The sequence below is a fragment of the Lynx rufus genome, unplaced genomic scaffold, assembly GCF_022079265.1.
Source record: "Lynx rufus isolate CCGP_SWC_20201006 ecotype Redwood Valley unplaced genomic scaffold, mLynRuf1.p SCAF_9, whole genome shotgun sequence".
Classification (NCBI taxonomy): domain Eukaryota; kingdom Metazoa; phylum Chordata; class Mammalia; order Carnivora; family Felidae; genus Lynx; species Lynx rufus.
The window spans coordinates 16,577,952-16,605,920 of record NW_025814897.1 but is presented as its reverse complement, the minus strand read 5'-3'; the positions used below and the strand labels follow the sequence as shown (position 1 = coordinate 16,605,920).

The following is a 27,969-nucleotide window of genomic DNA, read 5'->3' as shown; positions in this document are numbered from 1 at the left end:
AGTTTATTTGAGAGAGAGAGAGGGAGAGCGCACATGCACGGGGGAGGGGCAGAGAGAGAGAGTGAGAGAGAGAGAATCCCAAGCAGGCTCTTCCCTGCCAGCACAGAGCCCAACACAGGGCTTGATCCCTCGAACCATGAGATCATGACCTGAGCCGAATTCAAGAGCTGGACACTTAACCCACTGAGCCACCCAGGCACCCCATCATAAGAACCTTCTTAATCCCTTTCATTTATTTTACTCATCCTTCACCCACCTCCCCTCTGGCAGCTGCCAATTTGTTCTCTATGGTTAACAGCCTGTTTTTGGGTTTGTCTCCTTTTTCTTTGTTCCTTTGTTTTGTTTCTTAAATTCCACATATGAATGAAATCATGTGGTATGTGTCTTTCTCTGATTTATATCACGTAGCATTATACTCTCTAGATCGATCCATGGTGTTGCAAATGGCAAGACTTTATTCTTTTTTATGGCTGAGTTACACACACACACACACACACACACACACACACACACCACATCTCTCTCTCTTTTTTTTAATGTTTATTATTTATTTTGAGAGAGACAGAGAGAAAGAGAATCCCAAGCAGCTCCAGCCATCAGTGTGGAGCCCGACACAGGGCTTGATCCCATGACCATGAGACTGTGACCTGAACAGAGATCAAGAGCCAGACGCTCAACCAACTGAGCCACCCAGATGACTCTATCACATCTTCTTTATCCATTCACGTATTGATGGACAATCGGGCTATTTCCATGATTTGACTGTTGTAAATAATGCTGCAATAAACATAGAGGTACATATTTCTTTTTGAATGTTTCCATGTTCTTTGGGTAAATATCCAATAGTGTAGATCATATGGTAATTCCATTTTTAATTTTTTGAAGAACCTCCATACTGTTTTCCACAGTGGCTGTACCAGTTTGCACTCCCACCAACAGTGCGTAAGTGTTTCTTTTTCTCCACATCCTCTCCAACACTTGTTTCTTGTCCTTTTGATTTTAGCCATTCTGCAGGTGTGATGTGATATCTCATTTTTTTAAGTTTATTTATTTAGAGAGAGAGAGAGAGTGCACGTGGGGGAGGGGCAGAGTGAGAGAGAGAGAATCCCAAGAAGGGACAATCTCTACACTGTCAGAGCAGAGCCCGACACGGGGCTGGAACTCTGTGAGGTCAAGACCTGAGCCGAGACCAAGAGTCAGATGCTTAACCGACTGAGCCACCCAGGCAGCCCATCTCATTGTGGTTTTGATTTGCATTTCCCTGATAATGAGTGATGTTGAGCATCTTTTCATGTGTCTGTGGGCCATCTGTATGTCTTTGGAAAAATGTCTATTCATGTCTTCTGCCTATTTTAAAAATTAATTATTTCTGAGTAATCTCTGTACCCAATGTGGGGCTTGAACTCACAACCTTGAGATCAAGAGTTGCATGCTCTACTGACTGAGCCAGCCAGGCATCCCTCTTCCAACCATTTTTAATTGGATTATTTGCTTTGTGGTGTTGAGTTTATATAAAGTATCTTTATATATTTTGGATACTAACACTTTATTGCATATGTCATTTGCAAATATCTTCTCCCATTGAGTAGGTTATCTTCTAGTTTTGTTGGGGATCCTTCACTTCATCCGGGTGCTCAGTTAGCTTGGAGTTCTTCAGCAGATTCTTCTTTCTCTGTGAACCACTTTCAGAGTCATTTGGACCTTCAGAATCAGGTGAATCATTATCATCATCGTCATCATCATCATCATCATCATCATCATCTCCAGCCATATTACCTTCTGCGCCATGATCCTCCTACCTCACTGAAGCCAAGTCTACAATGTCCTCAATATCTTTCTGATAGTTTACTATCCGTACTTTGCTGATATTAAGACTCCCAGTTCTTCATTACTTTTATCTTCTCCTAAATCGGCTGCCTCCCAATTGCTAGATCCAAGATTGTCATCTGGGAGGCTGAATGCTTCATCTTTCTGCTCATGGGAATCCCTGGCTGCATTCATTGTTCTGGGTACCCAGACCGGAAATGAGGGGAAATACCGAACCCACCCACGATTCTCATCAGAATCCAATCAAGGGGCACCTGGGCGGCTCAGTCGGTTGCGCATCTGACTTTGGCTCAGGTCATGATCTCACAGTTTGTGAGTTTGAGCCCTGTGTTGGGCTCTGTGCTGACAGCTCAGAGCCTGGAGCCTGCTTCAGATTCTGTGTCTCCCTCTATCTCTGCCCCTCCCTCACTTGTGCTCTCTCTGTCTCTCAAAAAATGAATACACGTTAACACAATAAAAATAAAATAAGGGGCGCCTGGGTGGCGCAGTCGGTTAAGCGTCCGACTTCAGCCAGGTCACGATCTCGCGGTCCGTGAGTTCGAGCCCCGCGTCAGGCTCTGGGCTGACGGCTCGGAGCCTGGAGCCTGTTTCCGATTCTGTGTCTCCCTCTCTCTCTGCCCCTCCCCCGTTCATGCTCTGTCTCTCTCTGTCCCAAAAATAAATAAACGTTGAAAAAAAAAATTTAAAAAAAAATAAAATAAAATAAGAGCTTTCATGAGGCATTCTGGAGTGGCACTGGTGGTGGCTGATTGCAGCCTTCTCCTCCCTTCCCTGATCACCTTCCTAATCTAAAAGATCTTTGCTGTCAACTTTGGAACACTTAGAATTCTTTCAGCAATTCTCCAGTAGTCTGTGAAAGCGATTACCTAAATTTTCTAAATTCTAATCTAAATCTTCTGTTGAGGGGCTCCTGGCTGGCTCAGCTGGTGGAGTATGTGACTCTTGATCTTGGAGTTGTGAGTTCGGGCCCCACTTAGAGAATATTTAGAAAAATAAAATCTTTAAAAAATAATAATAAATCTTCTAGTGAGTCCTCACATGAACCTATGAGGTTGGTAAGAAACTGGGGTTCATAGAAATTATTACCCAAGGTCGCATTGTTAAAATGTAGTGGGTCCAGGATTAGAATTTAAGGTTTATTCCTGGCCAGGCACTTTAAACACCCCGTGTATTTTGTCTTAACTTTGTCCCCAACAGTCTGATTACAAATCAAATGTTCATACTGTATTTATTGAAGACCGCTTTAATTTCTTACAGAAAAGACTGTGCTCTCTACAAGGCCTTTTCCAGACTGTTAACGCGGAACAGTGATTGGTAGTGGGAGGCGCTCACTAAAAACTGGTATGTTGAATGCCATCGGTTAAAGAAGGGACCTACGAGTCCAGCCCCTAAGGGGCGCTGTTCTCACCCAAGGACCAGTACTACGGGCAGCTTTGGACTACACCCTTGGAGGTGGACTTGGCTCTCAGCCAGCTAGGCGCAGGCGGAGGCCCCGCCCCCTAGCGGGCGCATGCGCATGCGCATGCGGTCCCGCCTCCGGGCTCTGTCCTATTCCGGCTCCCGCCTGCGTGCAGGTAGCGGGACAAATGCTGGGGAGGGGTGCCGCCTGAAGGCGGGGCTGGAGGGGGAGTCTCGGGTCTTGGGGCTCCTTTGTTAGAGCCCCAGTAAAGGTTGCCGTAACTTCCGATCCAAAGCGGAGGTGTTCTTGCAGCTGCCCCTTCTGGGATGAGGGGCAGTTCTTGAGTCTGGGGGCCTCTGAGGCGCTGCTCCGGACCAGCATGCACCTGCTTCTTTTTGTCGCACCAGTCCGGTGTCTCCGTACCTCTCCGGCTGCCGGGTCTGTGGCCTCGCAGTCCGAGTCAGGTGTCCTGGGTAGCTTGAGGACACGGGGCTGGGCAGGTGCCGAGAGCCTGCGCCTGGCCCCGTCCTGCTGGGCTGAGCCACTAGGCGCCTGGAGCGAGGAGCCTCCGGGAGACTATGAGCGGTCGCCTGCTCGGCTCTCGCCTACGCCTTCTGCTCCAATTGCTTTCCTAATCGAGCGGAAAAGCCGGGGGCGTGTTGCCGGGGCCCCAGAACGCTAGCGGGCTCGGCAGTGCAGCCTGAAGTCCGCGGGTGGACCTTCCCGCCCACGGGTCGTGCTGTCACTCGCCCTGCAGCCCCCAGCCAGCCAGAGGGCACCCCACACTGGCGTCATAGGGTAAAGGGACCAGAGGCAGCTGAGTGACCATGACCGCAGGCTTTACAGGGGCTTTCAGTGCAACAGGGGCTTGCGCTGGGAAGTTCCCCTCGCTTACAATTCTGCAACTATCCATAAACAGCTACATCCCGATGTGTGCTAGGCATTGGGAGTTACAGGGCTTGAGTCAGCAGCCCTAAGAAGGCTTGGAAGTGGGGGTATGTGTCTGAGTGTGTGTGTGTGTGTGTGTGTGTGTGTGTGTGTGTGTGTGTGTAGAAACTAACCGAGCACCTAGTGCAGTGTCTGGCAACCAGTAAACCTTGGCTGAATGAATGAGAAGGTAGGTGGCTGAGGGAGCAGGGCTAGAGAGGGCAGCTCTGTTTTATCCCACCCCTGCCTCCCCTGGGCTCAGGCAGACAAAAGTAATTAGGTTGAGCCTTTAATCACAGCTGGTTTCACAGGCAGGCGGACAAGGAAGAGCGGAGAAAGGCAGAAATTCTAGGGACACAGCGTGCTGGCTTATGGGCAGTGCCTCCCTCTGGGACCCCCTCCAGCCCCCACAGATTCTCCGACAGTAATCTCCTGTTTTCTTGTCTCCCTCAGGACACTGGGTTCCCTACGAGCTGCCCCAGGCTTAATGATTGTCCAGAAGGTGGCTATAAAGGGAGCCTGGGAGGCTGGGTGGAGGAGGGAACAGAGAAAGCCTAACTCAGCAGATCTGGTCACTGAGAGAGTCACAGGCAGGAGCTGTGGTCGGAGGCTTCGTGTCTTGGCCAGTGGGGCCTGCTCCCTTCCACCATGGCCGCCCAAGGCTACGGCTATTACCGCGCTGTGATCTTCTCAGCCATGTTTGGAGGCTACAGCCTGTACTACTTCAACCGCAAGACCTTCTCCTTTGTCATGCCGTCGTTGGTGGAGGAGATCCCTCTGGACAAGGACGACTTGGGTGAGCCACGGAAGGGCAGGGTGGTGGGCCCTGGGACCCAGGACCCGTAGGACAAGTTGGTGTTGGTGGCAGTGTCGTGCATAAAGGCACGTAGCGTGTGTGGAGCGTCTGCACAGTGGAGGGTAGGGAGAGTCGGCACACGCCGACCGGACTCTGAAAACCATACGCCTGGCTGTGGGCTAAGCACCAGGAGTGTCGTCGATACGCGTCTGAGGAGGGCTGCCTATGTGATGTGTCTTTGTGTGCCTGTGACCCACACGCGCCCCCACAGGTCTGGCTTATTCCGAGTATGTTTAGGGGGCTTCTGGGCATGGTTTCCACACCTCATGGGTGCGTGCTAAGACCACAGGGTGCACGCTGGCCACTGACGTCGTAAGCAATGGGAACTGGAGACTTGGCACAGAAACTTCACGTGGCCCCGCACGCTACATTTCAGGGGGAATAACGTCCTTGATTCCAATTCTAAGCTCTTTGCCCCATGCCCAGAGGTGGGGGTGACGGAACTGCTAGAAGCCCTGGGTCGGCATCCAGGGTGAGGAGGAAATGTAATCAGGCATGGGTAAATCCCAGGGTGGGGCTGCCCTGTTCTCCCCTTCTTGCCCCCTGACAGCTGCACCTGGAACTCTCCAGGTTGAAAAGTCAAGGGTCAGCCTGGGGCTAGCGCCGGCGGTGAGGAGGGGTAGCGGCGCCCCTGAAACGGTGCTGGGATTCCAACACAGGCTGCTTCTGGTCCCCTTGGAAGGAACCTATCTCACCCTGCCAGGCACCTCTACACACGTGACCCCATGCCTTCCTCCATCCCTCCTGTGCCCTTGCCCTGGCCCCTAACCCCCTAGGTGTGCTGCTTCCTGCTCCCCTCCCCTGCAGGGCTCATCACCAGCAGCCAGTCGGCAGCCTACGCCATCAGCAAGTTTGTGAGCGGGGTGCTGTCTGACCAGATGAGTGCCCGCTGGCTCTTCTCTTCTGGGCTGCTTCTGGTCGGCCTGGTCAACGTAGTCTTTTCCTGGAGCTCCATGGTACCTGTCTTTGCTGCTCTCTGGTTCCTCAATGGCCTGGCACAGGGGCTGGGCTGGCCTCCCTGTGGGAAGATCCTGCGGAAGGTGAGTGTCTGCTCCCCAGAAGCCAGCTGAGACTGGCCGAGGGGATACCTACAGGGCATGTGGGAGTACCAGCACTCCCATCCCCGAGCGGGTTCCTCGGGAGTTCCAGTCCAACTCCTGTTGCTCGTCGAGATATTTTAGGAGCTAAACATGGTGGGATCAGGTGGCAGATGAGGGAATTGGCCCTGCCAAGTAGAGGCGCCCTCTTCCTCGTCCCTGTAATGTGAGCTTCTAGGTCTGCCCCTGCCCCACCTGACCCTCACCTTCAACGTGTTTAACGTGGGCACCTACTCTGAACCCTCTGCCCCACAGTGGTTTGAGCCATCTCAGTTTGGCACCTGGTGGGCCATTCTGTCAACCAGCATGAACCTGGCTGGAGGGCTGGGCCCTATCCTGGCAACCATCCTCGCCCAGAGCTATAGCTGGCGCAGCACGCTGGCCCTGTCTGGGGCGCTCTGTGTAGTTGTCTCCTTCCTCTGTCTCCTGCTCATCCACAATGAACCCGCTGACGTTGGGCTCCGGAACCTGGACCCCGCCCCCTCCAAGGACAAGAAGGGTGAGCACGCACCCAAGCCGAATCACTGGGGCACCTTCATCCACCATTCATTTGGCAGACTTTCATTGAGGTCTGGCTGTATGCCTGGCCCTGTGCTAGCCGATGGAGGCAGGGGGAGGGATGGTGGTGGCAAGTTGGTGGGGAGTAAATAAAACTCCGTTCCAAGAGACACTTAAGTACCAGACAAGCGGCAGAGCCAACAAATGCTGTGTGACTCATGTTATATCCCGGTCCTTCCTCACAGCAGAGCCAGACTTCCCTGTCCTGTCCTGGACAGCATCCTAAGCTTAAGTGGCTTGGGTGCCTTCCTCCATGTGCCCTGGTCCCGGTTTCGTTTGCTGAGGCCTGTAGTGGAGGGGACAGGGTAGAACAGTGGGTGAAGGGGTGCCTTCCTGCTGGTCCCTGGCTGTGTGGATGGACTGTGGCCCTGTGGCTGGTTAATGAGTGGTGGGGGCTCAGTCGGGGCAGAGCAGCAAGAGTGGAGCCTCAGGCCTGGCCTCCTCCTGCCCCCAGGCTCCTCGAAGGAGGAGAGTACTCTACAGGAGCTGCTGCTGTCCCCCTACCTGTGGGTACTCTCCACAGGCTACCTCGTGGTATTTGGAGTAAAGACCTGCTGTACTGACTGGGGCCAGTTCTTCCTCATCCAGGAGAAAGGACAATCCGTCCTCGTGGGTAAGATGAGTTTGGAACGGGGATGGGCCTACGGAGCAGGAGTCAATGAAGGGGATGGGAAGTTCAGGCCCAGCTTCTCTTTATCCCTTCCTTCTTTCCCTGAGGCCAGGCACTACTCAGACAGCTGTGGTCGGTCACCCTTGGGGACCCTGTACCTCTCTGGGTTTAAGCCAGTCTGGGACAACCCCAGTGTGTAACACCCACCCTTCCTTTCCCTCTTCCCACCACAACTCCCTACTCCAGGTAGCTCCTACATGAGTGCCCTGGAGGTTGGGGGCCTTGTAGGCAGCATCGCAGCTGGCTACCTGTCAGACCGGGCCATGGCAAAGGTGAGTGGGCAGACGGGACAGGAAGGAGGAGGGTCCCTTTAAATCTTCCCAGCGTGACTGGGACAGGCACCAGAGAGGCGGGAGCCCTGGGGCACGGGCAGGCTGGCATAAGCCAGTTTAGGTTGGGGGAGGTTGGAATGATTCCAGGCTGCCGTTATTCGCTGGGGGTGTGAAGGTTAAGACTCCTGGGGAAAAGGCTTTAAATGATGTCAAGGAGAGCTGGAATGTCTCTCAGCCTGGCAGTGGGCTTCTCCACAGCCCTAGGAAAACTGGGGTTGAGGAGGAAGCAGGTGCAGCTTGCCAGCACATGTCCCGACCCTGCCCCGTGGTGGAGGAAGGGATGTTGTGGAGTTTGGCCTCTGAACACAACGAGCAGGTCCCGGGGCCTCCCAGAGCTGCCCGGGGCCAAGAGCTGTGGTGGGATTGCCAAAGACCTGTCAGCAGAGGCCCTGCTGTATCAGAGTCCAGGGGTGGAGGTTCTCTGCTGCTTTTAGGCCCTGACATTGCTGGGACTGTATCCACAGGCAGGCCTATCCATCTACGGGAACCCTCGCCATGGCCTGTTGCTGCTCATGATGGCTGGCATGACCGTGTCCATGTACCTCTTCCGGGTCACTGTGACCAGTGACTCCTCCAAGGTAAATAAGGAGGGCCTGGCCCACAGCAGGCACAAGGATGAGAAAGCAAGGGCCGCCGACTCTCAGGCCTCCTCTCCCTGGCTCCACCCTGGCCCAGGCCTTTCTTTGCCTCTCAGATCTCCCTTTCCAGGTCTGTCTTACCTTGTGTCCTCTTTGTACTTCGGTGCCCCTCCTGGACTCGGGACTTGGTTTCCTTTTCTTTCCTGTGCTCCTCTAGGATGTTGCTTTCTGGACTCCAGCTCTTCACCCTCTCGCTGAGCTCACAGGCTTTACGGAGCACGAGGTGCCTTATCTCTGGTTTTCTTCCTGGTTTGTCTTACCCTTGTCCTACTGTCTTCCTCGCCCCTAGCCAATCCAGCTAGCATGAGTTCTGAGAAGAGATAGCATCTAACTTGGAGGGACGGCTTCTGTACCTCCTTCACCTACCCACACAGGCCCTCGGGTTGGCTCGGTGTGGCACTCACTCCTCTAGCTCTGCCCTGTCCGTTATATCAGAAAGTGGGGTGAGGGAGGTCATTTCCTGTGTCCTTCACTACAGTTATTTGTTCTGTCCTCTGGCAGAGGCAGATAGGTAGGTAGGCTCTCTCAAACTCTGAATGCCACTCTGTGCTGCCCTTGCAGCTCTGGATCCTGGTGTTGGGAGCCCTGTTCGGTTTCTCCTCCTACGGTCCCATTGCCTTGTTCGGAGTTATAGCCAATGAGAGTGCTCCTCCCAACTTGTGCGGCACCTCCCATGCCATTGTGGGACTCATGGCCAACGGTAAGCGGAGTCTCCACCTCACCCCTACTTGTGCCTCGCACTTAAGCCAGCTATAGTCTGGGGCAGGCCCCGCCGGCCCTAGCCTCACAAATGACCCAGACTCTTCCCCTCCTCCTTGGCAGTGGGCGGCTTTCTGGCTGGGCTGCCCTTCAGCACCATTGCCAAGCACTATAGCTGGAGCACAGCCTTCTGGGTGGCCGAAGTGATCTGTGCAGTCAGCACAGTCGCCTTCTTTCTGCTACGAAACATCCGCACCAAGATGGGCCGGGTGCCCAAGAAGGCCGAGTGAAGACAGTACAGGCACCTGTGCAACCTCTCCCACCTGTGGACCTTCCCCTGCACAGGGCTGGGGAGGTGCGGGGGCGGGGAGAAAGAAAGTGGGGCTGCTCCGGCTACCGATGAACCTGGGATCGCCTTTTTTGCTCCTTTTCCCTTGCCCAGGTGGCGCTGGAAGTTATCAGTGGCTAATGAGGTCCCAGCTCCCCATCCTGTGCTCTATTTAAAAGACAACTTTTGTTCTTGGACTTCATTAGCTCCAATTTCCTGCCTTCAAACAGGAAACCCCTACAGTGAGGGAGTCTCCAATACCCTCTTCCTCTCCTGGACACTGCCCTACCCCCACCCCACCCCATCCCCACAAGAGGTGAGGCTCCTCCTGTAGCTGCAGGGCACCAATGGGCCATGATTTCTGCCCTAAGGCCTCTTAGCACACGGTGACTGTTCTTGCCAATACCTCAAGATTCCAGGCAGAGAGGAGGCCATCACTCTCACCAATACCCTGGGAACACCGGGGCCTGGGTGGGAGGGAGGAAGACTTGATAAAGAGATTAAAACTAGATTTGATACTAAACACAGTGAGCCATTCTTTCAAAAGGGGTATTACAGACCAGAGACAGTTTTCCTTGGAAAATATTCTCTTGCTACCTGCTCTTTCCACCCCAAACAGGACAGACTTCATTTCCTTGGAATGGGAGATCTGACGTATACTCCTTTTAGCTTATGTCTCCTTTGCCTTCAACTTTACACTGTATAATTCAATGATCATTTTAGAGATGAAGCTACTGGGTTTCAGACAAATTAAATACTTTGATGGAGGGAATCAGTAAACAGTGGCTTATAATTTTTTTTTTAATGTTTATTTATTTTTGAGAGAAGGAGATAGAGGGTGAGTAGGAGAGGGCCAGAAAGAGGGGGAAACAAGAATCGGAAGCAGGCTCCAGGCTGTCAGCACAGAGCCCGACACGGAGCTCGAACTCACAAACTGTGAGATCATGACCTGAATTGAAGTCGGCCACTCAACTGACTGAGCCACCTAGGCGCTCCGAACAGTGGCTTATGATAGCATAGTCAGAAAGCCTGGGTTCAAACTCACGCAGTTAGTAATTAGCTTTGAGACTCTGAGGCATAGAGTGTCTGTACCTTGCTAAATCTCTTGTCCATAGTAGAATGTACCCCCTGAGATTAGGGTGAGGTTTAAGTTTGATAAAGCAGTAAAGGCTGGCTGTAAACATTTGATAAATATTCCACCATCACCCTAGAAATCAGCAATTCTGGAACTAGACCAAGGTCCTGACTTAAAGCCCCAAGTTCATTCATTTAATGAACACTTATTTTTTTCTATTGGAACATATCTCATCTCAGAATTCTCTTCTCATTCCTGTCTACCCACCAGATCCTTTCCCCCCAAACCATCAATTAGGATAGCAAACACAGATGAAAGGAATGTTTATTTAGCATTTATGGACCTACTCCCTCCATAAATAAGTCTGTACAGAGTTGGGAAATAGGCCCACGATAGACACGGGAGGGCAGAGAGCAGTATTAAGGCTCAGGGATCAGTATGTGTCATCAGGCTCTGCACCCTCCCATTGTCAAGTGCACTAAGGAAGCTGTGAGGATCTCCATCGGAGTGGATACAGCAGACTTCCTGCTGCAGGATCTCTCAAAATTTGGGAGATCCACTGCAGGCTCAGCCTATGACCCAGGTCCAAAAGTTCCAGCCTTCTCTGCCACCTCCAGGGCTAACTTCAGGTTCTGGTCAAACAGCTCACACCTAGGCCAGACCCAAGTGGCACAGATGAGGACAAAGTGTAAAGTCTCAGACTCTTCCCCACTTTGGGTGCCGAGGTAGAGCCAGTGGAAACTCTTCCATGCAGAAGGATATGAACCCCATAGGAAAGTCTTTAGTCTCTCAAAATAGCAAGAAAAGGCTAGTCACTTTTGTTTTATTTGAAAAATAACTCTTCTTACACTTTTGAAAAATATCTTTGGGGAAGAGCACAAAGAGAAGGGCAAGGACGCTTTGACCAATATCTGGGGAGGGCGACTACCTACCTGATAGGCATTTCCAGGGAGTAGAATGGATTCTTGAGGGCAAAGTCTGAGTAAATCTCATAAATCTTTCGGAGAAGAGAATCTATTCCAGCTTGCCTGGGATCTGCCAGTACCACAAACTTGATCCCTGGAGAAGGGCCAGGAATGGTTACCAAAGAGTGGAGAAAAGCAAATAACATCATCCTGTGTGTGTGTAGCATTTTCATAAGCCCATTTTTACTTTTATCCTATTGCTCCGTAAAGCAGGAAAACCAAGACTGCGGATCTGTAAGACCAGAGCAGTAACATGACTGTATCACATCACCCAACTGATTGAGACCAAGCCTTGATTTCTAGCTCTGTCACTTAATTCCTAGTCATGTGGTCCCTCGGCAGCAAGTGCCAGGCAGGAAACAAATTCAGGAGGTTTTCAATTATCCCCATTAAGGGAGTGAGGCAATGATATGATCCAAAGGTCATTTCCATTTGGCATTCAAGTTTCATTTGGAAACACTTACCAAAACATGTGCAACATTAAGGTTTTATCTGCACACAAGATAACCATGGCCGAGCTGGGTGGTGTGGGCAAAACTGGCATCAGATTAAATATTGGTTTTGGAGTTGCAAAACAGACGTGTCTGTGCAATTGTCCCAGGAAAAGCTAACCACCACCCCCTTGCTTACCAAAGTTGTCTCTGGTCAGTCCCTTCCCCCAACCAGCCCCCAGTGCATCCCTTTGGCCTATCTGAAGACGCATACCTGTCAGTGTCTGGAAACAGTGCAGTTTGAACGTGTCGGTCTCCAGCATCTCAATGCCTGAGCTGCCCTGTTCTGGAGACAGCTGGGAACCGATTGCGAACAGCCTATTTGCAAAGGAGGTAAGGTTGGGAATGCACCCCACTGTTTTAAGGGAGGGGTGCTGCTCAAACTTTTCACTGAAGTAACCCTAGCTGCTGAGGAGTTTACATTACACTCTGAGAGGTCAGAAGAGGCAGTGTGATGGTTTGTGAGTTTGAGCCCCGCGTCAGGTTCTGTGCTGACAGCTCAGCCTGGAGCCTGCTTCAGATTGTGTCTCCCCTCTCTCTGCCCTCCCTCTCTTGCTTGGGAGCTCTCTCTCTCTCAAAAATAAACATTAAAAAAAAAAAAGAAAAAAAAAAAGGAAGAGGCAGCTTCCTCAATTGCCTAGCAGAAGCACCAAAATTTCTTTAAAATTCATTTGAACTTTGCATGTAGTTTACACTCCTCCTCTGCTGTAAAGCATTTTACCTTGAAAGCTTTGGGTGAAATTAACACTGGGAATATGCGCCAGGGTTACTTACCCCATGACTATAATTATCCAGCATATGTCATACTATAGTTGAGAGCAGGAAAAGGTCTTAAAGATCATTTAGTTCAGTTGCCTTAAAGACTTAAAACTAAAGCTGAGGGAAGTTGACTTACACAAGATCACACCATTGCCAGTATTATCTAAAGCCTAGTTATACTGGACTCGTTCTTTTTCTTTTCATAACACAAGAACTGATGACCTAAAAGGAGGCAAAGAGGGGCGCCTGGGTGGCTCAGCTGGTTGAGCGTCCGGCTCTTGGTTTCCGCTCAGGTCACAATTTCCTGGCTCCTGGGATCGAGCTCTGCATCGGCTCCCTGCTGACACTGCAGAGCCTGCTTGGAATTCACCCTTTCCCTCTCTTTCTGCCCCTCCCTTGCTTGCGCGTGCTCTCTCAAAATAAATAAGCTTAAAAAAAAGAAAAGGCAAAGAAAGGTAAGCACTGCTGCTCAGGAGACTTCCCGCAGAACCACACTAATCCAGCTAGCCTAAGGGCCAAGTGAAGGCCAAAAGGCACTAGACAGGGTTGGGGGACTTACGAGTGAAACATGGAGGCCAGCATGAGCTTCTCATTGGAGGTGAGGCGGGGTCGGCCGAACCGAATGGACACCGGGTAATTAGCAGGGTTGCCCAGGTACTCCAGCACCTCTTTCCCATCGGCCGTGTACTTGCCGTTCACGTCCACGCCATTGATGGCCAGCACTGCGTGGCCCACTGTAGAGGTGAAGCTAAGGGTCAACGAAGCCCCAGCGTGGGGACTCCGCTGATGGGACCAGCGACCCGGCCTCACCCCCTCTCCCCCCACCCTACTGCCCAGCAGAGACACCAGCCCACTCCGCAGCACCGGGCCCGCCCATCGGACGGAATCCTAGCCCACCCCGGATGCCGTCGCGCTGGCCGAAGGCAACCAGCACACGCTCGTCGTGCAGCTTGAGCAGCAGATCAAGAGGGTAACTGAAAGTTTTCTCAGCCTCTGCCCGTGGCGCGTAGCTGTCCAACTGGTAGATGAGGCCGCCAGCTTTGTTCACCACGTACACGCTAAAAATCGCCATTGCGGCCGCTGCCCCTCAGAGGCGGGGATTCTGCTTCTTCCAGACGGCCCCGCCCCGGAACCGCAGTCGCGGGACCCGCCCCTCGCCCCCGCCCCCTCCTCCCATCCTCGCAAAGCCGGCGCCTGCGCACTTGTAGCACCACACTTAGCGGGATCGTGGGGGTAGTTACGGAGGCTGGCAGATTGTTTTCTCTCTTTATTAGTTTCCAGGACCAGGGGATAGCGACGTGTGACTACCTCACAACTAGCGGCAAAGTCCAAAAGGCCGCGGACAGTGTTCGGGGTGCGCGGCTGGGGAACGACAACCACCCTCCCTGTTGCCCGCTGGACGAGGGGGCTGGACCTACGACCGTCCGCCGCTGGCTCCGCCCCTTGCCCCGGAAACGCTTGCTGAGGGTGGAGGTTTCTGGGCCCGTGCGTGAGCGCCGCTTCCTTTTTTGTCCGACATCTTAGCGAGGCTGCGGTGTTGGCTGTTGCTCTCTGAGCTTCGCTATGGTGAGCTCTTCCGAGTGGGAAACTGGTGCGGCTGTGAGAGCCGGGAAGCGCTGGGACGGGGTGGAGGCGGCACCAGACGTAGGACCCCAGACTTGCCGGGCTGCTTCGGGCGGGCGGGGGGATTGCTTCACCCATGTGCTCAGGTAGTGGGGTTTGGGCGGGGTGGGGGCGCCGTTGCAGAGGGAGCGTGGGGCTGCCGTGTGATTTGGCTGCGTTCTCCCTTTTCCGCACAGCCGCCCAAGGACGACAAGAAGAAGAAAGATGCCGGGAAATCGGCCAAAAAAGACAAAGACCCAGTGAACAAATCTGGGGGCAAGGCCAAAAAGAAGGTAGGCGTGGAGTCCTCCAAGAGTGGGAGACACTGGGGACGCCGGGCCCGTGTGGCTGTAGTAATAAATGACGTGTATAGCAAATGGCTTTTAAGGTTGTGGCGTCTCGAGTCCGAGGACTAGAATTGTGCTCTCAAACCGTTTTGTTTGGAAGAATGGGGTGGTACACACTAAGTGTAAATGTAGTCTGATGGTCACGTGGTGTTCTTTTAATTGGTTTAGTGGGGCTTAGCCTACACCCAAAACTCTTGCAGATGTGTTCGGGGGTGGTTGTTTTTCTTTCTTTTTAATCTAACTTACCTTGGGTAACATAAATGGCAATGGGGTCTTTTTTTTGTATCTTGGTTTCAGAATACTTGAATCTTAGTTTGCAGAGTTGCTGTAAATTCTAAATTTCGTAGATTTCTGCAGGGCAAGAACAGACAACTTTGCAGTATATTCCTATGGCCATGGAAAAAAAGTTGCGGTGACACAGATGGTTTGGTGAGGGAAAGAGTAATTTCTTCCAGGGAACGCTGACTGTCCTTTTTCTTTTGGGAGCAGAAGTGGTCCAAAGGCAAAGTTCGGGACAAGCTCAATAACCTGGTCTTGTTTGATAAAGCAACGTACGACAAACTCTGTAAGGAAGTTCCCAATTATAAGCTTATAACTCCAGCTGTCGTTTCTGAGAGACTGAAGATTCGAGGTTCCCTGGCCAGGGCAGCCCTTCAGGAGCTCCTTAGTAAAGGTGAGAGGGATAAATCGTACTGGTGTGCTTTTGCATGTAAAACTGGCCTGACCATGTTAGCCATCTTAAATGTGTTTTTTACTGGAATTTATTAAAACGGGCACAGGCTAACCAGTGATTGTAATATTCTAACATGCTATCTCTAGGGTAGACCTCAAAGCGGGGTTCTTGGCCAGTTTTGTGTCATGTACCTCTTTGTCATTTTGGTGATGCACAGGGATTTCTTGTGTTCCCAAGTGAATAAATCCACTTTAAGAGTTACAGAATAGGGGCATCAGTTGGTTAAGCATCCAACTCCTAATTTCGGGTCAGGTTGTGATCTCCTAGTTCATGGGAGGCTTTGGGCTTATGCTAACAGTGCAGAGCCTGCTCGAGATTCTCTCCCTCTCCTTTCTCTGTTCACACTCTCTTGGTCTCTCTCAAAATACAGAGTTACAGAAGTAACCCAAATGTAGTGAAATACAGTTACTAAAATATTAAAAGCTTTGATAGTAAATCATTTTTTATTTCTGTGTTTTAAAAATCGAGTGGTGGGTCTACTCATAATCTCACTTTAATAGGAGTATATATATTTTAAGCCCCTGGAGTGTCTAGTATGGAAATATAGTGACTTTTAAGTTTTATTAAAGTGCAATAAGGGTAACCATCCCAAGAGCAGATAGTGGGTCCCTCATTTAGAAAGGATAAATCAAATTAGAGTATCACCAAGAAACATAGGCATGCTTGCCTTTGTTATTAAACTCTCATGCTCAAATTCACTATTTCTCATGTCTGTGAAGTATTTATTTCATAGGATTATGTGAAAACCTTATCCTTATTTTCTCCCCAGGACTTATTAAACTCGTCTCAAAGCACAGAGCTCAAGTAATTTACACCAGAAACACCAAGGGTGGAGATGCCCCAGCTGCTGGTGAAGATGCATGAACAGGTAGGCAAGAACCTACAGGCTCATGGTGTAGAAAGTCTACATCCCCCTGCTACATAAGGCTTTATAATTGTGATTTTTCTTTTTCTTTTGCAGATTCCACCACCAGCTGTACATTTTGGAAAATAAAACTTTATTAAATCAAATAAGTGGGTATGTGTCTTTTCCTAAGAAAAGCAGTTACAAAGGATAAGAGAGAAGAGCAGGTATGGGTTTGTTGGCTTGGCTTTGTGCCTCATGGTGGTTGGAAAAGTATCAGGAAACATTTGGCTTTTTTTCTTTATGTGACTGTTTGCTCCTTGCCGCAGCTTCCGTTTTAAATTGATGTCTGAAAGAAAGTGAAGGGTTAACAGGATGAAGGCTGAGATCTCTCCAAAGGGGTAGTGGGTTGGGGTCCCGGCACTGGGCCCATACCTAGATTGCCAGCGGCGTCCATTATTCCAGACGCGGCCGAAAGAGGGCAGCCAGCCTACACTGGTGCTGGTGTTGTGATCAAAGTTGGCCCCAACTCTGTCTGGGGGGAGTTTCTTCAATTTCTGTTTCTCTTCTACAAAGAAGTAAACAGTTTTATTTGAGTAGGGAAACTTAACCCATTCCCACTCTGGAATTTTTTTTACTTACTTTCTTTAAGAAATTCTTCATAGGAGGGCCCTATTTGTTGGTTTCCAGAGCTGTATTCCTCATCTTGGACCATCCAGGGAGGTGTAGCTCCTGGAAAAGACCCATTCAGCAGAAATTAAGGCACTCTAAGTTTTAGGCTACTGTGAAACTGCCCTAGGTAAAAGCTCTTAACTGATTGATAACTAGAAATGTTCAAAAACAAGACTCAGGACCTTGGGAAGTTGAGGGCCCTGGACTAATTTAAAGCAACACACCTTACATGTGATATGATGTGCTGATACTTAATACCTTTGTTGAGGCATAATTGACATACAGCTGCACACATTGAAAGTGTACAATCTGAAAAGAAAAACCCTTAGAAATATTTCCTGTACCTCCCCATATCCCTGTTCACAGCCCCAGGGAACCATGGGTTTGCTTCTGTTACTCTAGTTTGCATTTTCTAGGACGTACCTGGTTTGGGTCTGGCTTCTAACAGTTTTGAGATTTATCTATGCTGCACTTAACAATAGTTCCTTCCTTGTTGGGCACTACTCTGTCGTTGCTTTGTTGAGGGGCGTATGGGTCGTTTTCAGCTTGGAGGTACTGCAGATAAAGCTGTGACCATGTGTGTTGCAAGCCTGTGTGCAGGTAAGCTTTCTTTTATCTTGTAATGTCTGTATCCTATAACAGTGGGTATGTGTTTAACTTTTTAAACTCCTGAGCCATTTTCCAATTGGTTCTGCTATTTTACATTCCTGATAGCAGTATATGAGCGTTAACACAGTCCATCTTTAATTTTAGCCACTCTGATGAGCATCTTTTTACATGACTTCTGAGTTTTGAGAGTTCATGTATTCAAGATACAACTCTATCTTGTTATCCACAAGATAGTACTCCCTACTGTACTTTAAAATTTTTTCTAAATTTATTTTGAGATAATGCGTGTAAGGGAAGGGCAGAAAGGGGGAGAGAAAGAAACCCAAGTAAGTTTTGCACTGTCAGTGCAGAGCCCAACATGGGGCTCAAACTCACAAAATGAGATCATGACCTGAGCTTAACTGACTGAGCCACCCAGGGGCCCCCGGTAGTACTTAATCAGTTTTATTCTTTAAAATAATTGTTTCTTACCATCTGAGAAACACTGCCTTAGGCCTTACCTGAGTGGATATTACCAATTCCTGGCGTGTCCTGTAGTTAGAAATGGAGGGGAAAAATCCCAGATGAGAAGCCAGGACAGGGTGGATACTCCTAGCTAGAGAAATGACAAACCACAGGAGGGGGGGAGGGGTAGTGGAAGCACTACAAGTGCTAGTTCTGTGCCCTGGTTTGATGTTAAATCCTAAGAGCGCAGATAACTGAGAAACAGTCTTGTCCTCAAGAGACTTCTGGGCCTCCGTAATGAAGATGTCCAAAAATAGAATGCCTGCTAGATGCCGGTAAGCAAAACCCTTTACTCACAGGGCATATGTATCATAGGGGAAGAGAATTAAGCATAAATCACACATTATATTTGCAGCTTTTTACATGGTACTGAGTACATTTATAACAGGCAACCTGTTCAGATAATCTTTCCACGAAAAGGTGACATTTGAACTAGGCTGAAGGAAGGTAAACATTATTTAAGGCAATGATAACTACATGTGCAAAAACAGGAAGCACAATATGGCTGGCGTATACGACATAAGAATAGGTGAAGCAGTGACTTTCTGTGTTTGGGACAGGAGTGCAGGAGGAATAGAAACTTGCGGGAAAGTGTATGTATCTGGAGGCCATCTTCTAGTCAGGTAATAAAACAGACCTTGTTGACAGGAGGTAGGAGATGGAAGAGGAAATAACTCATCCACAGTTAACAGAATAATAGAATGGTAGAGGTTAGCTTCAAGTGCTTATGGGATATTTATAGATATCCTACATTGAGTGGGACTTGGGGGTTCTGCAAAGGATGAGATCTAGGCATTGGGGCAAAGGTGTGATGAGATCACTGGAGGGTGAGGAAATGTGTCTGAGAACATACTATGGAACAACACAGAAAAGAAGGTAGGAAGGGTTAGGATAGGTACAAAACCCAGGAGAGATGGATGTCCTGGGAACTAAGGGGGCATTGGCCCTTCCTGGCTGGCTTATCCATTGTACCTGATGGCCAATGAATGTCAAAGGTTGTCCTGTTTCCATCCAGTCAAGCTCCGGGGCTGGTGGCAGGTCCAAGTAGGAAGGCTGCTGCGAGGCAGAGGCCACTTGACTGAAAAAGACAGACAGGAGCCAGGCTGGCAGATGAGGTCCTTGAGCCATGAGGATGGCACAGATGAACTTTGTTCCCATTTCCCAGCCAGAAAGTTACAGAAGGCTCTAACATGTCAGACTCTCAACAAGAGTCCTTAACAAGTTTACCTGTTGGTCCCTTTCCAGCTTCCAAGCGCTGAAGAGCCTTCTTCTGGGTCTGGCACTGCCTGAGGCTGAGTTTGATTCAGGAAAAATAAATGTGTCTAGGACCCTTAACAGTCTGTCTTGGCCATGCTCCCACCCTTCAGAAGGAAACTAGCACATGGAGGGTACTGTCCTCGCAAACTTCCCTCCGTCCCTCCCTCCTTCCCTCCCCCCTTGCCTGCCTTGCCCACATTGCCACTGACAAGGCCTGCCCCCCTGGCAGACAGTTAAGGGAATTCAAGCTGAGCAGATGAAGCATGGAGTCCATGAGTTCTCTTAGAAGAGCTGGTAGGTGAAATGCTGGACCTGGGAGAACCAGGGATCAAATGGATTTGGATACTGCTCTGGCTCCTCCGAGGGAAACCAACCTCTAAGACAGACCGAACCAGCTCCTGCCGGCTGTGCTCCACCTCACGGATCTGAGCTGCCATCTGTGGGAGAGAGGCTGCTTAGCTAGGTACAAGGTCGTAAGGTTGGGTCGTCCAGAGGCCTTTCTTTTAACTCACCTCTTTGATTACTTCATCCTCTTTTTCCTCATAGGAATCCAAACCTTTCACCATGGATTTCTTGAATCTAAAGAAAAGGGGCAAGTCAGCCAAGAACTCCAATCCCTGCCAGTTATGAAAAGACCTTCAGATCACTTTTTCTTTAAATTTTGGTAATTTCAAAATCAAAATAGAACAAAGGACACCAATGTACCTTTCAACCAGATTCACTGTTAACATTTTGCCATACTGGCTCCACTTCTCTTCTATGCAAACATTTCCTTTTTCCAAATCAAAAATGGGCTTTAGAACATCATGAGACTTAACTGAAAACTTCGGCATGCACCTAAGAACAGGAAGAGCCTAAGATACCATGAAACCATTACCATACGTAAGAAAATCAATGATCAGAGCACCTGGGTGCTCAGGTAAAGGTCCGACTCTTGATTTCAGCTCAGGTCATGATCTCGTGGTTTTGAGATCGAGCCCTGCACTGGGCTCTGTGCTAAGCATGGAGCCTGCTTGGGATTCTCTCCCTCTCCCCAACCCCCAACGTGCACATGTGTACTCAAAACATTTTTATTTTTTATTTATTTATTTTTTTTAATTTTTTTTTTAACGTTTATTTATTTTTGAGACAGAGAGAGACAGAGCATGAACAGGGGAGGGTCAGAGAGAGGGAGACACAGAATCCGAAGCATACTCCAGGCTCTGAGCTGTCAGCACAGAGCCCGACGCGGGGCTTGAACCCACGGACCGCGAGATCATGACCCGAGCTGAAGTCGGCCGCTCAACCGACTGAGCCACTCAGGCGCCCCTCAAAACATTTTTAAAAAAAAAATCAATTATCTTTTTTGATCAATTATCCTTTTGAATTGGTCCATATTTGGAACACCACCAATATACTTGCAGTTGTTTTTATCTTACATACACATGTAAAGGTATCAGAATAATACCAATACTACTGATACCACTATCACAAAAAAACTAAGCAAGCCTCAATTTCTTTGCAGTGTTTTAGTCCTTAGAAAATAGCCTTCTTGAGGGTATACGGTCAGAATTTTGTGTTCAAGTTACTTAAATTCTTACTGTTTTGTGATACCAATTTATATACAGCTACGATAACTTGTCACTGTTTGCAGTTAATTTTAGGATTTGCTTTCTGGCCTGATTTGAGTACGTAAAACGCTGAGGGAATGGCTCTACCATGGTGCCCTGGCAGCCTTGTGCCTATCCATACGGGCAAAGCCTAGAACTGTAGCATCAGAGTCTTAGCCGAACGCTTGTGTGATGCCCCTGGAATACAAGAGGATGGGAGAGCTGAAAAGCTGCTGTGGGGCCATCTGCCACTCACCTCCCGATCTCCCCCAACACGCCCAGGCTGTCATGAGAGTCTGTCATCACCTCCGGGCTCTGATGACAGTATGCAGCTTTCTGCCCACTCAGATTAAAGCTGTAGGCCAGACTGGGCTCCCCAGCAGCAGGGTGTCCCATGCTCACACTGCACTTAGCTAGCTCTTTTTGTTTCAGAGTGGTTCTTTCTGGTGGGTGGGGCAAGGACCTGGGAAGTGGGCACTTGAGGTGTATTCTTTTTGCTGTGTATGTAATGAACAGTCTAAAGAGGGCTCATGGTATCTTTACTGGTCAAATTAGGCTTGGTTTTGCCTTGTGCGTGTGACCTTGAAATTTATAAGATTCAGAAGTCAAGACTAATAAAAAGTTCAGGGGCGTCTGGGTGGCTCAGTCGGTTAAGCGTCCAACTTCAGCTCAGGTCATGATCTCACGGTTCGTGGGTTCGAGCCCCGCATCGGGCTCTGTGCTGACAGCTCAGAGCCTGGAGCCTGTTTCAGATTCTGTGTCTCCCTCTCTCTCTCTGCCCCTCCCCCACTTGCACTCTCTCTCTCTGTCCCAAAAATAAATAAACATTAAAAAAAAAAAATCAAAGTGTCCATCCTCGCAATTCTCAATTATAACCTTTTCTGCTCAGCTATCCTTTATTCACCCACCAAAACCATCTGGAGCTCGGTCAGGATGTAAGGAGTGAGTGCTTTTTGGCCTCAGTTTCCCATCTCCTGCCTGTATGAACCACAGATCTGAAGGCAAGGTAGTAAGTTTTAGGCATTTCTTATCATCCCCTCATCATTCTCCACACTGAGAAGAACAGACATGAGTTTTTTTTGTAACTTTGGCTCTGGGATCCCCTTGGGCTCCGTACCCCATAATCTCAATATAGTCCCAATAGACGTAGTGTGAGGCTGCCTGTGTCCTCTTCCTGAAGCAGTCAGCACTCACCCCCACTCCGTGCTGACCAGCTTCCTGCACTCCAGTTTCTCCGGGTCCTTCAGAGGCCAGTTAAAATAGTCTAAAACTATTGACACTGGGGGAGTACCAGTTTCTTGCACACTATAAAAATCCTGTTCTATTTCTAAAGGGCTTTATCTTCTCTGTACCACGCATTTAAAAAAAATTTTTTTTCAACGTTTATTTATTTTTGGGACAGAGAGAGACAGAGCATGAACGGGCGAGGGGCAGAGAGAGAGGGAGACACAGAATCGGAAACAGGCTCCAGGCTCTGAGCCACCAGCCCAGAGCCCGACGCGGGGCTCGAACTCACGGACCGCGAGATTGTGACCTGGCTGAAGTCGGACGCTTAACCGACTGCGCCACCCAGGCGCGCCTGTACCACGCATTTAAATAGTTGGTTAGTCAATTTTTGTTATATACTATTCTCCATTTGCTAACAGCATTGTAAATCCCACTCCCCCAAGTAGATATAAACCTTTCAAGGACTGTCATACTTTTGTGTCCAGTATAGTGCCTGGCACCATGAGTGCTATGAAAACGATAGATACTTATGAAGTCCCTGCTGAATTTTCCAATTAGTAGAGGAAGCTCTAGAACCTGACACAGACCCAGAGAAGCCCTATTCTGTTAGTTCACCTTTCATTACCAATGACTTACCGTGCATAGTCTTGGGAGGAGATCAGAAACTTCTCTTTCATCTGGAACTCTGCCTTGTTCTCCCACCAGAATCTGTTGGTTGCTTTCTTGTGCTCCGGGCTGAGAAGGAAGGAATAATCTCAATGATCTATTACAAAATATTACTCAGCTATGCAGACATCAGATACGTAGTGCACACTGACATCGGGGTTTCTGCCTCTGGGCAAGGCTGACGATACTGTTATCAGTCTCTTCCAGATGTCCAGTCTCCCTCTTCCAAGAAAAATAGGGGCATCTGATAGACGATGGGAGGTAATGCCGAGCCAGCTACCCAGCTGGCTTTCCCACCACTACCACTGGGGCCATGCAAGCCATAAACCCTTCTACCGCTAAAGAATGCAATGCCTAAAGGTGACTCCATCTACCCTCATCAAACCATCAAAGCGTTCTTCCTCTCCCCCGCTCCTAAACCCTCCCTCCCACACAAGTAGGCGAGTGGGCTGGATGAGGCTCCCAGGCCGCTTCTCACCTGGCCAGATGCTCCAGCAGCCCCCCGTGCAGCACGGTCAGGTTTCCGTGGCTCAGGTGTTTCCGCACCTCACGGCCGCAGCACAGGCACCAGCAGCACCGGTCGTGCTCCGGCACGTAACGCTCCACCTGAGCGGCGCGGATGGCTTTGCGGGCGGCCTCCACCTGCGGCGGGGAGAGGCCGTGTAGGACCCCAGGGGTCCCCCCGCACCCCACACCCTCGCGCTCTCACCGCAATGCCCGCATCCCCGCCCCCACCTGGGGAAGGAGCCGCTCCAAAGCCTCCTTCAGCTGCCGCTGGTGCTTGCGACTATACACGTGTCCGCGACCACAGAAGAAGGTCTGGCGGCACAGAGGACAACGCTGCGCGGGCGCCATGGGCCCAAGACTGGGTACCCGCGACGACCTGCCGATCTCCGGCCATTCGGTGACCCCTGACCCCTCGGGGGCGGGGCGAACCCAGCGGCCCCTGCGGCCCCCAGCGGCCGGCAGGCGCCACTGCAGGCCCTTCTGCGGCTGCGCGAGTCCTTTCCGGGGCTCCCCGTAGACGCGCAGACCCAGCCATCCTCAAGATCCCCAGATGCCGTCTACCTAGAAAAAGTGGCAGCACCACTGTACAGATGCACGGAAAGGACACACGCAACAGGTGACACCGCAGGACCACAAATCGCACGCATGTCGGGGCATCGTCAAGGACCCGCATCAGACACTGCAACAAATCATAACTGGTATTATTAGGGTGCTCACTAATGTCCAGAGCTTTACATTACCTGCCTAACCAGATCCAAACAATGTGACGCACTACTATTACCGGCATTTTACAGATGGGAAAACAGGCACGGACAGAAAGGAACTTTGTGGAAGGTTGCACAGGTGTTAAGCGTCAAAGGCAGCACCTTGGGTTTCAGTGTTCATCAGTACCAGCTGGCAGTAAGGAATACATGCTGGAGGTGGCCTTAATTTAAGACCTAATCACAGCTGTACCCTTGCGGGGTATTCTGAGCAGCTGTTCCTGTAAAGGGGAAGCTATAAAGGGTACAGAATCATGGCTGAGGGTTAACAGACATTTTTATTCTGTAAACATCCTCATCTGGTGGAATTTTCATTCTTTACAAGCTGCTTTTCCCAGAAAGAACAGCCTTCCTGCCTGTCCTGCTCCCCTAAGCCTGAGGGTCTAAGGTGAATTGCTCCCTTACATGGCTGGAATCCCCAGGCTGTGATCTCCACCTTAGAGCACCGCCCCAAAAAACCTGAGGCCCAGCGCAGACCTTACTTACATAATGTGTAATGTGCCTGGGTGGCTCTGTCCGTTAAGGGTCCAACTTCAGCTCAGGTCATGATTTAGCTGTGAGTTCGAGCCCCACGTGGGGTTCTCTGCTGTCAGCACAAGGCCCGCTTCCGATCCTCCATTCCCCACGCTCTCTGCCCCTCCCCACCCCCTCTGCCCCTCCCCCACTGGCACGCATGCACATGCGTGCTCTCTCTCAAAAATAAACATTAAAATAAAAAAAAAAAATTTAGAATGTGCCAGACAGGGGCACCTGGGTGGCTCAGTCATTTAAGTGACTGACTCTTGATTTTGGCTCAGGTCATGATCGCAGAGTTTGTGAGTCCAAGCCCTGTGTCTGGCTCTGCACTGGTAGCATGGAGCCTACTTGAGATTCTCTCTCTCTTTCTCTCTCTCTCTCCCTCTCCCCCCCCCTCCTTATGCACCCCTCCCCCACTTGCTCTCTCTCAAAATAAATACACTTTAAAAAAAGATAAGAAAAAGAATGTGCCACACAAAACTAGCACAGAGTCCCAAATTTCCCTTACATTTGTTACCAGCACTGGTGCATTAACCTGGATGGGCCACCATGTCTGTAGGTGGATATTCAGTTAGCTATACATAATTCAGGCCCAGAAAGTAGCCAGACTCCCCTTCAGATCTTGACTTCCTCTTTGAGCTCCCCTTTAGATTCAGGCCTCTGACAGATGTGACTCATTTTGAAGACCCCACAACACTCGATTCCTTGACCTCCCATCATTTCCCTGGGAGGGTCCATCCTGAATCTTGTCTGCCCAAAATTGCTCCTTCTCTGAATTCAAATTCGGCAGTTATACTCCGACCACCGTCTTCCATTCTTGAAGATGAGCACTCTAATCAATTCACTCAGAAAACTATTCAGTATCTACCAGCGACTTTGGTCTAGGTTTTCAAAGTGTGGCCTCCGGGTCAGCAGCAGTAGAGTCTGTAAGCTCGTTAGAAATGAAAATTCTTGGGCCCATCACAGATGTACTGAATCAGAAACTCTGGAGTGCGGCCCAGCAAGCTTCAGTTGAATGAGTCCTTCAGGTGATTCTGATGATCAAGCAAGTTTGAAAATTACTGGTCTAGGTCTTAGGTCCTTGGCTTTGCTCTACCCACTGGATCCCAGGACTATTTCTACCATACTTTTATGGCAACCTGTTACTTCACTTGACCTTCCAAAACTTCATTTCATCAAACCCCAAATGCAGATCAACCCAGTCATCTGCTTTCCTCATTTGTTCCAAAGCTAGTCTACATTGCTTCGACTTCTACCTTCTTAGCCCTCTGCAATTTTGCTTTCGAAGCCGTCTCCCTAAAGTTCTTCACTACCGAGTGTTCATTCAGTTGCCCACTGAACTTGACTTGTGTGAAATGGAACTCAACATCTTCCACTTCAGAACATCCCCTATTATCATGCTTCCACTGAATACAGCCAAGCTAAAGCCTGGAGTTTGGGGGAGGGTTATCTTGACACTTGCTTTTAGTCAGTCCCCATATCCACCCCACCCAAGTTGTCTTCTTGGATTTCTGAGATTTCTTTTTATTTTTTGTTATTATTTTTTTAATGTTTGAGAGAGAGAGAGAAAGAGAGGAGGGGAAGTAAGAGAGGGAGACACAGAATCTGAAGCAGGCTCCAGGCTGTCAGCACAGAGCCTAAGACAGGGTTTGAACCCACAAACCGTGAGATCATGACCTGAGCCGAGGTCGGATGCTTAACTGCCTGAGCCACCCAGGCACCCCTCTGAGATTTCTTGTATTTATTTATTTTGAGAGAGAGAGAGAGAGAGAGAGAGAGAGAGAGAGAGAGAGAATGAATCCCAAGCAGGGTCCATGCTAATAGCCCCAATGCTGGGCTCCATCTTATGAACTGTGAGATCATGACCTAAGCCAAAATCAAGTCATGTTGCTTAACCGACTGAGCCAGCCAGGTGCCCCTGGATTTCTAAGATGTTTAAAGCCTGTTCTCTATTTTTTTTTTTTTTTTTTTTTTTACTCCTAGAGCATACCTTGTTTCAATTCCCTTGCTTTCTTACTTGGATTCATATAAAATCTCTCTAACTGGTTTCCAAGTGTCTGGTCTATTTCAGCTCCATTTATCCTCTAGACTCTGGTTTTAAGAAAGTCTCTAAAATGACTTTCTGGATAGGGGCACCTGGGTGGCTCAGTGAGTTAAGTGTCAGACCCTTGATTTTGGCTCAGGTCGTGATGTCACAGTTCATGGGTTCAAGACCCCATCGGGCTCTGCACGGACAGTGCACCTGCATGTGTCTGTCCTGTCTTTTCCTTGGAACAGGTCACTTTTCCTTCCCACCCCATCGCTGCTCCTCTGTACCTCCCAGCCTCCACCTCTGCCTCAGAGGGGCAGAAGCAGCTACCCGCAGAGCATGGCTGGCTTTGGGTGCTTCTGGACAAGTGCCAGCTATTGTTTTGTAGACCTGGGGAAAGACCCAGGGCTGACTCCTCCTGTGAGAATTCTTCCCTAGCTCTAGACAGAGCTCATTGCTGTTATGTGTGCTTCCAGAGAATATGGAAGCTGCCTGTTAGAGAAGTCACTAGTGGCAAATCATGCATTTTTTTTAATGTTTATTTTTGAGAGAGAGAGAGAGAGAGACAGGGTGCGAATGGGGGAGGGGCAGAGAAAGAAGGAGACACAGAATCCAAAGCAGGCTCCAGGCTCTGAGCTGTCAGCACAGAGCCTGATGCAGGGCTCGAACTCATGAACCGTGAGGTCATGACCTGAGCCAAAGCTGGCCACGTGACCAACTGAACCACCCAGGCACCTCACAAATAATGCATTCTTGCTGCCTAACAGGCCCCACGCTAGGCTTTGGGGGGGTGGACATAAACATGATTTATTCCATTGTCCTCACTGGTTACCAGTGTCACTGTGGGTGAGCACCTCTGGGCAGGGACTCTATTTTATATGTTGCTTGGTTCAGTGGTTCTCTATCCCATCAGCCCTAACACCCGAGGAACAGAGCATTCTGTAGACTGTCTTTACCACCTTGGAATGAATCTTACTAATAAAATAACTGACCTACACATGCGATTTTGAAAAGATCAATATAACACTTTAACTGCAATAGAACAGAAAAATAAAGGGAAATTGTATTTCAATGGATAAACTGTATTTGAAAAGGAGATAGTCGGAAATTTGTACATACTTACAGTGAAGAGCTCAGATTTAAGAGCTGACAGTCATACGACTATTGACAATACTTTGTCTTTATATCGGCTGCCTGGATGTAATAAAGATTTGTTTATACATGCAGAATCCCCGTGAGTGCAGCAGACACAAACACAATCTGATACAGGCATGTGGTATTGGTGACTTAAATACCAGAGCAGCTTTGCTGTCAGTGAAGTGATTTTCTGAAATGGCAAACAACTCTTGGTCAACTTCCAAACCAAAAAAAGCACAATCATCCTTCATTTTACATAACAGTTGCATTCCTGGAAAGTTCAGTGTATCTTAAAATGGTGCCACAAATACTTTCTGCTTAGGTATAACCCCAGGTCAGGTTCTTGGC

General features: G+C 49.5%; 4 protein-coding genes across 8 annotated transcripts; 2 read left to right on the top strand and 2 right to left on the bottom strand.

Moving 5' to 3' along the window:
- The first annotated feature begins 3,510 nt into the window (after positions 1 to 3,510).
- On the top strand, positions 3,511 to 12,106 carry SLC37A4 (solute carrier family 37 member 4). Of its 2 annotated transcripts, none has more exons than XM_047070682.1 (8): positions 3,511 to 4,949; positions 5,817 to 6,049; positions 6,362 to 6,605; positions 7,119 to 7,277; positions 7,521 to 7,606; positions 8,131 to 8,244; positions 8,866 to 9,004; positions 12,021 to 12,106. In XM_047070682.1, the coding sequence occupies exons 1-8, from the start codon at positions 4,802 to 4,804 to the stop codon at positions 12,104 to 12,106; spliced, it is 1,209 nt and encodes a 402-aa protein (XP_046926638.1). In that variant the 5' UTR covers positions 3,511 to 4,801. The 2 variants fall into 2 exon arrangements, with proteins under 2 accessions (XP_046926638.1, XP_046926637.1); XM_047070681.1 differs by lacking the exon at positions 12,021 to 12,106 and adding an exon at positions 9,127 to 9,854 and having other exon boundaries at positions 3,512 to 4,949.
- Positions 10,714 to 13,727, bottom strand: TRAPPC4 (trafficking protein particle complex subunit 4). Its single transcript, XM_047070687.1, has 5 exons — positions 13,519 to 13,727; positions 13,181 to 13,355; positions 12,077 to 12,180; positions 11,339 to 11,465; positions 10,714 to 11,057 (listed from the first exon to the last, which is right to left on the bottom strand). Exons 1-5 carry the CDS (start codon positions 13,691 to 13,693, stop codon positions 10,979 to 10,981), a joined length of 660 nt encoding a protein of 219 aa, XP_046926643.1. The 5' UTR covers positions 13,694 to 13,727; the 3' UTR covers positions 10,714 to 10,978.
- A 368-nt stretch (positions 13,728 to 14,095) lies between these two features.
- RPS25 (ribosomal protein S25) lies at positions 14,096 to 16,305 on the top strand. Its single transcript, XM_047070689.1, has 5 exons — positions 14,096 to 14,187; positions 14,421 to 14,516; positions 15,060 to 15,243; positions 16,073 to 16,171; positions 16,265 to 16,305. Exons 1-4 carry the CDS (start codon positions 14,185 to 14,187, stop codon positions 16,165 to 16,167), a joined length of 378 nt encoding a protein of 125 aa, XP_046926645.1. The 5' UTR covers positions 14,096 to 14,184; the 3' UTR covers positions 16,168 to 16,171; positions 16,265 to 16,305.
- On the bottom strand, positions 16,285 to 23,572 carry CENATAC (centrosomal AT-AC splicing factor). Of its 4 annotated transcripts, XM_047070683.1 has the most exons (12): positions 23,407 to 23,572; positions 23,150 to 23,313; positions 22,642 to 22,740; positions 19,895 to 20,026; positions 19,702 to 19,768; positions 19,564 to 19,626; positions 19,160 to 19,224; positions 18,905 to 19,010; positions 17,929 to 17,959; positions 16,790 to 16,879; positions 16,583 to 16,715; positions 16,285 to 16,496 (listed from the first exon to the last, which is right to left on the bottom strand). In XM_047070683.1, exons 1-12 carry the CDS (start codon positions 23,524 to 23,526, stop codon positions 16,424 to 16,426), a joined length of 1,143 nt encoding a protein of 380 aa, XP_046926639.1. In that variant the 5' UTR covers positions 23,527 to 23,572; the 3' UTR covers positions 16,285 to 16,423. The 4 variants fall into 4 exon arrangements, with proteins under 4 accessions (XP_046926639.1, XP_046926640.1, XP_046926642.1 ...); XM_047070684.1 differs by lacking the exon at positions 19,895 to 20,026; XM_047070686.1 differs by lacking the exons at positions 16,285 to 16,496; positions 17,929 to 17,959 and having other exon boundaries at positions 16,621 to 16,715.
- Positions 23,573 to 27,969: the final 4,397 nt, after the last annotated feature.